General features: G+C 44.7%; 1 protein-coding gene across 1 annotated transcript; it reads left to right on the forward strand.

Moving 5' to 3' along the window:
• The first annotated feature begins 2,458 nt into the window (after positions 1 to 2,458).
• On the forward strand, positions 2,459 to 8,428 carry HOXB9 (homeobox B9). Its single transcript, XM_075036404.1, has 2 exons — positions 2,459 to 3,081; positions 6,539 to 8,428. Exons 1-2 carry the CDS (start codon positions 2,574 to 2,576, stop codon positions 6,772 to 6,774), a joined length of 744 nt encoding a protein of 247 aa, XP_074892505.1. The 5' UTR covers positions 2,459 to 2,573; the 3' UTR covers positions 6,775 to 8,428.
• The last annotated feature ends 2,618 nt before the right edge of the window (positions 8,429 to 11,046 follow it).

Below are 11,046 nucleotides of genomic sequence, written 5' to 3' on the forward strand. Positions count from 1 at the left end.
AGGAGATAGAAATGTGAAAAGTTGGAAAAAGCAGGAATTTCCTCCCCCCCCCATTTCACACAACCCCTGTTCGTGTGAGATGCACTGGAGACAGCAGCGATCCTGCCCCACGCTGCTCACTGGTAGGGGATTTCTCTGCTTTCACCGGTTTAAACGCGAAAGGGGTGAAGTGGAGTTACTTTGGATTAACCCACGCACCCCCCCCTCCCCGGGAAGGAGAGGAGACTTTGCAGGTCAGTGGGGAGTACTCACCTGGGGGCATTTACCCACGGCTGGCTTGGCAAGATCTTAGCCCAGAGGTTGGCGAGGGCTCCCCAAACACTCCTCAAACCTCACCTTGGCTGGAGCCCGCAGACTGAATCTGCTTCTCCAACACAGGGAGGATTTTGAGCTGCTTGGGGGGCTCTTGCTACCCTGATGGATGCAAAAACTAAAAATAAATCTGACCTCCGGCATTAAGCTCCGGTTCTCCTTGCCCATCATCCCAACCCTCTCGATTTTTTTTTTTTTTTTTTAAATGAAAATGGACAGCTTCCTAATAGCGCCTCATTTAGAGGAGCTCTGGTCCTGGACATGGGGAAACGTGTCCCTCCATCAGGCTGCAGGGCAGATGCTCATGGAAAAGCACCGCTTATAGGAATAAGGGAAAATCTAAGGCTTTGAGTGTAGGTTTTTAGGCGCCTTCACAGTCTTCCAGTACCGATAAAACACCTCTGATAGCAATTTCCCACATACGTTTTGTGTAGGCTCGGACATATGGACACATAGGCGCGCAGACTCTCATACAGACAGAGAGAAATGCGAAATATATTTTTCCTTCATTTCAGGCGGCTATTAGCACCCCTCAATGTTATTATTGGCCTATTAATACAGACCTCCATCTCTATACACTTCAGGAAGGATTCGCGATGATTTATCATTCCTAGAAATCTCTTTGCCCTTCACTTTAAATATCCTTCAGTGGTGGGGTGAGAGGGAGAAGGGCGGAGGGGTAATAGATTAAAGGAGGCAAATTGATCCAGACTGTTACAGCTGAAGTCCAGAGAAACACTTTTGCCGTAATCATAGAGAGCACCTTTTCCTTAACCAACATTTACGACGCCATCGGAGCATCTTGCAATAAACGGATTTATCATCATAATTTGGTAAAACTGACCCCGTTACCCCCCATCATTTGGGCTGGGAGCCGCACCGAGCTCTAACCCTGTGTCAATCATTCCTTTCGGTGGAAGGAAAAAAACCCCAAATCGTCGGGTTTTTCGAAAACACAGGGAAAATGCAAGCGGGGGGGTGGGTGGGTGGATGTTGTTTGACACGCACACACACCGTGGGCACATACATGTGAGGTGTGAGGGGGGGCACGGTGACTGAAAACGCGAGGGATTCCTTTTTGGCCCCTTTTCTTTTCCACAGGCAATAAATTCAAGGCTATAAAAATCAAAGAAAGCTAATGTAAGTTTTATTAAACTATTTAACCATCACAAGTTTAAGGCATTCTGTAACAAAGCCGGATCAGTGGCGCACTGTATTTTACTAGCCTTGTAAAGTTAAATGAAGGCTTCTGATTTCAGCAATGTGGGAAACTATTTTAGCCCAAGCAAAGCGACCCTGAGATTATGCCGTGAAACATGCGAACATATGTTCATATACAGAGGTATTTGAAAGATGTTTTTTTATATATATCTCTAAGCATAAAGTCGAAGGCAGGCTTTGGATGTATATAGGGGTTGCGGCTCGGCAGCTTGCTGGTCAAAGTTGCAATGCCACGTCCGTGCCAGTGACATTTTAAATTTCATATTTATCCACCTTATTTCACCATGTTAACAATCCATATTCCCACCCCAGCTGGTTAATTATTTATAACACCCTCCCCACCACTCTGGCTACCTAGATCCATCGTTTCCTTTACAAAAACACATATATGTGTGTGTTTATGTATATATGCCTGTAATGCACGCACACATGTGTATGTATATGAAATCACGGCGGGAGGGGGGGGGCAGGCGCGCCTTGGTTTGTACTTATTCTCTGGGTTTTTTGCTATCGTACTCTGGAGCCCGAGTGGCAAAGAATAGCTTTTATCTCTATTCCCCCATGATGGTTATTAAAGGGAAAGCGAGCACATCAGCATCTTTCTTTAAAAAAAAAAAAAAAAAAATTAAAAAACCCCAACCTCCCTCCCCTTCCGGACCCCCCCCACCCCCCCAATAATATTTCAGGAGCAAATCTAGGAAGGGATATTAGCCCCAGCTCTGGCCGTTTGGTGGCTTTTCGAAACTCCTGACGTTTTGCAACATTGCATAAACATAAAACAATCCATCCTTGATATGGAATGCAAGGGCGGATGACAGCGCAGCGCAGCCCCCTCGGCTTCGATTGATTTACGCCGAGACTGACGCTTTATCAGGCACACGAAAAAAGTTTGACCAATCATTTTGCTGGGAGCTCACAACACAGCAGCCCAACTGTACTTTGTTGGCTGGGAAGTTGGAGAAGGGGGTAGAGTACAAATCTAGATCTGTCCTATATATTTTTTTCCCTTCATTGAACCGTGCTTTGTATGATGTCTGAGAATGTCCATTTCTGGGACTCTTAGCAATTATTATGTCGACTCTATTATAAGTCATGAAAGTGAAGACTCGCCTTCAGCTAAATTTTCATCTGGGCAATATACAAGTTCCAGGCAAGCTGGGCACAATGAGCATCTAGAATTCCCCTCCTGTAGTTTTCAGCCAAAACCTCCAGTTTTCAGCGCCTCCTGGACTCCTTTGAATCCACATTCTTCTGGTACCCTTCCTGCCGTCTACCATCCATATATTCAACATCAAAGCGTCCCATCTGATAGCAGGTATCTCCGGAGCTGGCTGGATCCAGTACCCAGAGCAGAGAACCTCCCCGGGCAGGGATCTGTTAAGGCAGAGCCGCTGCTGGGCCGTCCCGGGGATGTCCATAAACAGGGAACACAGGAGTACAATTTAGAAACTTCTGCTGCAAGGGAAGGGATCGTTTCCAATCAAAGGCCCAGCTTCGAGGACAATAAAGTTTGTGAAGGAAGCGAAGACAAAGACAGGACAGATCAAAGTAAGTTATAAAAGTGAGGAAGTAAACAGTATAAAAGCTGGAGGAGGTGCAATAAAAGGGGACAATGCTGCGTAAAGTTTAAAATCAGGGCTTAAAGAAAAGTCTCAGCTTGCCGATGCCAACCTAAGGGGAGAGGTGGGGAGGGGAGAGGGGTGGCATTGTCTCTGCCGGTAAATAAAAATAAAAATAAAAATGAGCGTCGTCTCTGAGCTTAAACAGAGTCCAGAGCGGACAAAAGCTGGAGCGAGGCATCCTCTTTCCTCCAGAGCGCTGGCTCCGGCAGCAGAGACCACTTTAGTAAGCGGGAGTAAATCTGCGCGGGTGCGGTGGGGAAGGGACGGGGGGAGCGGGGAAATGTCGGGGAACAAAGGTGGGGAAAGGGGAGCCGAGGGTGGCGGTGGGGGAGATGGACGAGAAGGGGGGAAAGAGGAGAAATTACGGAGGAAAAGTTCACGGGGGGGGGGGAAGTAAAGAGCAGCGGGGGCTTTTCCGTGCCCGCCGCTCCGGTGTAGCGGGGACGGGCTCGCTCCCCTCCGCAGCAGCTCGCGGGTTTGGGGGGGTCGTGTCTTTTTTTTTTTTTAGTAGTAGTCCTCGGGTTTGTTTCTTTGTTTGTTTAAGTGTTTGTTTATGAAATGCAACCGTCCAGGGGATGAATATTTCAAAGCCAAGCTCCTTCCTAGTTTACAAAAAAAAAAAAAAAAAAAAAAAAAAAGGAGGGGGGGGTGCTTCCAACTTAATTAGCTTTTATTTGTAATGTAGCCAGATTGGGGAAACAGTTAAACTTCTGCGTGTGCTTTTTCCGCGAGCTGGCTCGTCCTTTTTTCCCCCTGAAATATAGAAAAAAAAAATTACTCGCCTTGAAAATATTTAATAAAGCTATCAATAGTGCTATTAATAATACTATTATTAAGAATAATGATAATAACGGTGATAATAATAAGAATAATGCAATGGCGTTTGAGTAGGAAAGAATCAGTATCTTCACCTCGTGCCGATCCGGCTGGTACCTGGTTTCCATCTGAAAGGTAAACCGGAGCCAAAGCCCGAGCAGGAGGCAAAGAGAGAAACTTGGCTTCACCCCCACGGTAAATATTTTGCAGTGAAAGCCGAAGTTTTCCAAACTGGCAGCGGAGCAGCCCCCGCCGAGGGTAGAACTCCTCGGAGTCTGTGCAGGACGCACTGACACAGTCATTCTTTTTCCCCTTGAATTAACTTCTATTCCCCCCCCCTCAGTCAACGTGGAACAGCAACAGAGATTGCCATTGCAACCGTACGATTAAAAATACAGTATATTCTCGTCCCTCACGATTTCCTCCCCTCCTTGTGCAGGATGTTATGGTGACTTTTTTTTTTTTTTTTTTCCTATCATTTAACTTGCACGCAGACACACAGGCACACACACACTCACACACACACAAAAAGAAAGTCCTATTCTATTGTACTGGGCAGAGATCCAGAACAAACTGCAACCGTGAGGTGAATGATTTGAGAGAATTAAATATCCAGGTTCTGTGCTCAATGTCCCTGAAATTGAATATATAAAAATCTTGTCCAAGAAAATGTTATTAAGTTATAAGTAAGTGCAGGGACCCGCGCGCTAAGAGGATGCTGTGTGGTTTCTATGGCATGTGGTTACGACGCATATTTTGTTTTAAATAATAGTTTAATTTGGGCTGATGTTGAGAGCCTGCCAGGGCTGGAAGACGGAGCTGTTTTGCAGAAAGTACTTCCACCAATTTCCCTGACTCTTTCAATTTTTGAAAGTATTTCGTAATAATGAATCTCCACCCTGTGTATGGCACAGGGATCTGTTAATTTATTTGCTGGATTTTAAAGAAAAGCTGCGCCAGAACCTCTTCCCATTCACTTTCCTGTTTAGGGATTTGTGTCTAGTGAATAGATGAAGCAACACTGGCGTTTAAAATGTCTTATATTTTAACGATCCAAAATATGACCGAAAAACAAAACCAAACCGAATAAAAATCCGTTATGGAGCAGAGCCCTCCATTGCCATTAAAGGATGGGTAGCAGGATTAACAGTATCAATTATTAACAGCTTTCTTCCTCTTTAATATTTAATTCTGCATATTAGATCAAGTCAATTACATTAAGGAAATAGCCGTGCAAATTTGTAAGAGGCAGTACTTACAGGGGAAGATTAACCGGATTATTTTTAAAAAATATTCAATATATTTCATTTTACGTAGAGGAAACGTTCTGATGGCGCGCGCGTGTGTGTATGTATATATTTATAATGGTCCATTTAATTGGTGTAAAGGTTTATGGCTTCAGTCATAATTTCAGAGGAGGCAAAGGAAATAAAATAGAAATACGTGGTCTGTCTGTAACCCTTCATTTTACTCTTTCCCGCCTCTCAGTTACCCAACGGTCAGCTAATATTTGCATGTGATTAGCAAATGCTCTATTATTTACCCTAAACCCACTTCACCTTTGGGTGCGACCTTCACCACTGTCGTGTCTGTGGGGGTGGTTTCTGCTCCCAAAATGTTGTTTTCTCCTCCCCCCCCCCTTGAATGGGCTAATTCGTGAAATGTCCTTTTTGCAAAAGATTCCCACGTAACTTCTCCCACACGCGAGGGTGACGGGCAGCCTGTTATTTATTTGGGGCTGCATTTGCAGCTCTGCAAATGTCCAAGTCTCTGGGTAACACTGTCCAGATCTCCGGCAGCAGAGTCCATCCAGCCCTCAGAGGATGTTTATTGTATCGAGACCGTTTCTTGCCACATAGCAAAAAAATAGGCAGGATTTATGAAAGGTTTCTCCAGACCTCCTCTCTCTGCTCTTTTCCTGCGCGATATGTCTGTAGGAGTAAATCTGTAGACACGTGGGAAAACAGGTCTGAGGAAAAAAAAAAAAAATTAATAATTTTTGCCTCGGTTTCTTTGTAGATATGGTGCGTAACGTGCAGATATGGGCGTTATGCAAATCTATAAGTGCATGTGGGTGTTTACCTGGCATAGATGGACCTGGGGAAAAGTGGGGGGAGCTCTGCCAGTGGCACGTGTGCACCCAAACATACGTGTGCGCACTGACACGAGTGTGCACTGACACGGGTGTGCCCAGACCCGAGTGTGCAGAGGCACGGCTGTGCACAGACACGCGTGTGCACACACCCCCACCCAGCCATGGGTGCGCACAGTCACAAATCTGTGCGTACAGACAACAGGGGTCCCAGTCGTCGTCGTCCCCCCCGCACACTGGGGAGGGATGGGGTGCGTGGACGGTGGTGTTTCGGGATCGCCCCCCCCCAATCTGCGCTGCTCTGACGATCCCGTATGATTTTCATACGGCCCCAGCTGCTGACTCCTATGGCAGGGAGCATTTTTCACCCGGGCGTGCATATGCGTATGTATAATCTTAATATTTGATGGCATGATTAAAACCTTCTGAGAAACACTCAAGCTGCATCGTATTGATCTTGCTGCTTTTCTTTCAGCTAACCCAGCTGCCAGCTGGCTTCACGCCCGTTCCTCCAGGAAAAAACGATGCCCTTACACCAAATACCAGACCCTGGAACTAGAGAAGGAGTTTTTATTCAATATGTACCTGACGAGGGACCGTAGACACGAAGTGGCCAGACTCCTCAACCTGAGTGAGAGACAAGTCAAAATCTGGTTTCAGAACCGAAGGATGAAAATGAAGAAAATGAACAAGGAACAGGGCAAAGAATGAAAACCCAGAAAAGCAGCATCCCCCCCCCCCTTCCCCCCCAGCTCCCAGCCTCCGCGGCCGCGCACCCCCACTGTAGTGCTGCCAAATCCCCCAAACACGAGGGGAAAAACCTCCCCGTTTCCCATCTCCACCTTTGCATGCGAGATGTTGCTTATTATTCTTTTTTATCTTCTTAGTATTGCCACGTAGGAGGCAACTTAGCCAAAACTGCAGCTCCTTTTTGGGGACACATGCTGGGTTTTGTTTCTGTTCTCTTGTTTTCTTTCTCTATTTCCCCCCCACCACCACTTTTCCCTTTTCTTCTCCCTACAGTGTAACATAGACACAGGCTCCTGTCTGAGCAGCAGCTTTCTCTGCTTGCATTTTCTCCATGGAAAACAAGACGGCAAACACAACTGGCCACAAAAAAAAAAACCCGGCCCAAGCCCCCACCAAACCTCGCTGTCTTTCTTTATCCACGTAAGGACAATGATTCTCTATAACATTCACAACACCCCGGCTCACACACACACACACACACTCACACTTACACGTTGAGGTGGCCAAGGAACCAGACGATTTAATTAAACTACTGCAAGACAGACACATTCGTAAGACTTGCGTTTAATTGCACCCAACAAATCATTTTCAATTCGCCAACTTTATACAGGGGTAGTCGGTTAATGACAGCCCAACTCCCAACTGCGCTGGGTTTCTTCCTTTTTTTAATTGCTTAAATTTTTTTTGTTCCTTGTCTTTTTTTTTTTTTTTTTTTTATTTAGTTTGTTTTATTATGCGGGATTTTTATTTGAATCGTGCCATGGCAGATATGTGACTTTGACCTGAAAGTTTAGTAGGATCTTTCCAGGCAAACCTCCTCATCTGGTAGTTTTATACTGGGTCACTTGGAAGAGGAGAAAAGACGGGAAGGGAGGCGAGAGAGTGTGTGGGGGGCACTCTCAGAGCCGCATTGTAAATTATTTAGGAGAAAAAGGGGCGGAAGAACCCCTGCCAACTTATTCCTAACTTTTAGAGGAGAGGAAGAATGGGATTTTCTAGTTAAAAAACTACCTTAGTAGAGCTATAAGGGAGGGGAAGGTTGTGTTCTTAGTGCTAGCATATTTATAATTTATTGTGAATTGACTTTTCCTAAAGCAGTAGGCTGTTGCAGAGATAAAGTGCCAACCCTAGCCTGTGTGTATTTCTTCCCCCTCCTCTTTGCTGAGATGCTTTTAATACTTGAATGTCGGTAGGGTTTTGTTGGGGTGGGGTTGGTTTTTTTTGTGTTGTTGGGTTGTTGGTTTTTTTTTTTTTCTTTTTTTTTTTTTCGCCTGAAGCGAGCTCCCGGCATGTTTTCCCATTGCCACCCGCTTTCCTCCGGGGCCCGGTGCCACGCCGGGGTCGGGGCTCGCCGCCTTCCCCGGGGAAGGAGCCTCGTCCCGCGGGTGACACCGGGGAGGGGGATGCGGCGGCTCCGCGCTGGGTCCCCCCCCCTTCCTCCTCCATCCTCATCCTCACCCGAAGAAGCTTTTAGAGTAACAAACCTAGACCTTACTGGTCTCATGTCATGCCGGCCGGAGCTGATTTCTCATCTGACAGATCCGCTGGAGGTTTCTCCAACCCGCCCGTGCGGGACTGGTTTCCCTTTATCTCTGTAAGACTTAACTTTGTTTTGGGAATGGGGAGGGGGGGTGGGGGGTGGGAGGGAGCGAGGGGGTGCGGGGGGGTTTAGTACCAGTTGATTATATGGTGGGTATTGTAAAATGTGTTTGTGGTTGTGTTTCTGTGAATGTGGAAGCTCGTTTTCTGTTTCTACTGTGGCTTTTTAAGTATGCGAAGAGTTCTGCAGTTGATAGTGGATGGAAAATATCGAAATAAACCTCTCTCGTTTTCTTCGTGTGCAAATTTGTATGTTTAGCTGCCAGGAGGCTTTCTAGGAACAAGGCGAGTGTAAGGTGGCTTGTTTTCATAGGGTGGGGGAAAAAAAAAGAGAAAAGAAATTTATTTCTGCTGTATCTCTGAACGACCCAGTGCAAAACTGATTTCAGAAGCGCTAACTCGGGTGTCCTTAGCGTCAGGTTTTGTGAGACCACTTTTATCTGCTGAAGAGAGATTGCTCTGGGAAGAAGCGATAGGCAGATTTGCGTTTTTTTTTGGGAAGTGTTCCTGCTTCCCCCCCCCCTCCGCCCCCCCATGATCCAGAGATAAGGATCAAGTAGCTGCGCCTCGGTGCACTGAAACTTCCACCACTTCAATTCCTCTTGAAAGGGGTAAAATAATAAATTAAAATCTTCCACTCGACAAGAAACCAGACTTTAAGTGTTTAAGACCATTCGTCAGAAAGTTTTTTGGTTGGTTTTGTGTTTGTTTTTTTTTTTTAATGCCTAGACTTTCTCGTGTAAAACTTTCCATCATGAAGTAGCTCCTTGGGGCTGCAAAATTTAACTGTTCTGTTGCCGGAGGGAGTTAAATGTAACCAAACTTCACCCTGTGTCAAAGCCCCTAAACTCCTTCCTCGAAACTCAATTAAGAAAAGCAGTTTCGGAGACATTTTGAGCTGGGGGAAAAAAGTTGGTGGCAGCAGGTTTATTCCTCTAAATCGGGATTTATTTAAAACAAAAATGATAGTGGGTCGAAAAAGGTGATTTAGCTGTGCTTAAGCTGGGCAGTCAAATTTTTCAGTTTTGTTTGATTCTTCTCAAGGATGGATGAATTTCAAATCTGCTTCATGCTGAATTGGTGTGTTCCTCATATCTCGAACTGAGTATGGACTTGCCTAAACCCTCATTACTATATTTTTCAGAAGCGTATCCGTGACTTAATTGATGTTTGCAGCCCATCGGCCACTAGGATTTAGAAACGTTTTTCACTTTCCTTAGAATTGTGGTAAAGAGCGGATATTTTTAAGACTACAATATAAGGTTCTTTTTAAATAGAATTTAAAATGTTAGTTCATTTTATTAGGAAATATGCTTACTTAAAAAATGTTGGAAAAACTGTCTTCTGTAGCATCAGCCCGGATGTATTTTCCAGAGATGTTTAATGCTCCAGAATAAAAATCGATTTTAGAACAACAGCACCTATATGTCATTGTGTTATACTGCTTCATCTAAAATTTCAGAAATATTTTCATTGTGTTTTCCTGCGTTCTTTAGTGGCTCGTTAAGTGTATTATAAGAATCAATTTTTGCTTAGGTTAAAAAAAAATTGTCCAGAGACAAATGGAAATCATTCCTCTCCGGTGTAGCAAGTGCTTACTTGGTCCCATGCAAACTTGCTGCGCTTCTCAGTATTTTTTATTTTTGGTTTTTAAATTGGAGACCGTTAATTTCTGGTTACATTTATCGGTGGTTGGTTGGCTGTTAGTTTGCATGTTTATTTGTTTGTTTTGGAGGGTTTAGTCTTTGCATTCCCGCATCAGCCTTACGGGACCAGAAGTAAAGGCGCAGAGTGGACTAGCTTTATTTGACTTACTTTGGTTTATTCCCCTACTGCCCAAGGAAAACTTTGCTAAAGAAAAATTAGAAACCCAAAACAAACAGTGGGAAACCCCACCCCGCTTTCCCTGCTTGGCATCACCTCGGATTTGACACGCGGTTCCTTTTTCCAAGGGCTCAATGAGCGGTTCCTATAATTCCTTCTCTAAATTCGTTTGACATTTTATTGCTCATGAAGAAATACAGGCGCTTGGAAAGTGTTTCTATCTCTATATTTAAAAAACAAACAAACCCTAAGACCTGCTCAGCCCTGCAGGAAGCAGGTAGTGAGAAATATAACCGAGAATCTCTTTCCACTAATTTTTAACATAATGGGCGCTCTAAAGGGCAATATTTCACTTCTTAAAAAAATCCTTTCTTTGGGGCAGCTCTGAAAAGAAAACAAAAGAAGAAGAAAGATATTTGGAGCTTACTGAGGGAAGAGAGAGAAAGGGAAGTAACTTGTCATAAAAAAAAGGAAAATTCAGTGCAGTGTGCTGCAATAAAAGAATATGACCGCTATAAAACTTTATAGGGTATAAATTTCTGAAGGTTAAGGAACTAAACGGCTGTAAAGCAAACAGTGCAAGAAAACTTTCAGGAACTCCTAAATTACTACAACGACTTGGGAATGTGGGGAAACCCAACGTGTAAATGCTCTTGTTTCTGCTTCAGTCACATACAAAGTCCCCCTCTTTTTTTTTCCCCTAAGGGAGGGGGTAGTTAAAAAATAAGGGGGAGGGGGGAGAAGAGAGGGAGAGAAAAGGTGGGGAGGGACTTTTGCTAATTTATTCTTCTCTTGCAGATGCCGTGAAAA

This window comes from Buteo buteo, chromosome 9, assembly GCF_964188355.1.
Source record: "Buteo buteo chromosome 9, bButBut1.hap1.1, whole genome shotgun sequence".
In the NCBI taxonomy this organism is placed as follows: Eukaryota; Metazoa; Chordata; class Aves; order Accipitriformes; family Accipitridae; genus Buteo; species Buteo buteo.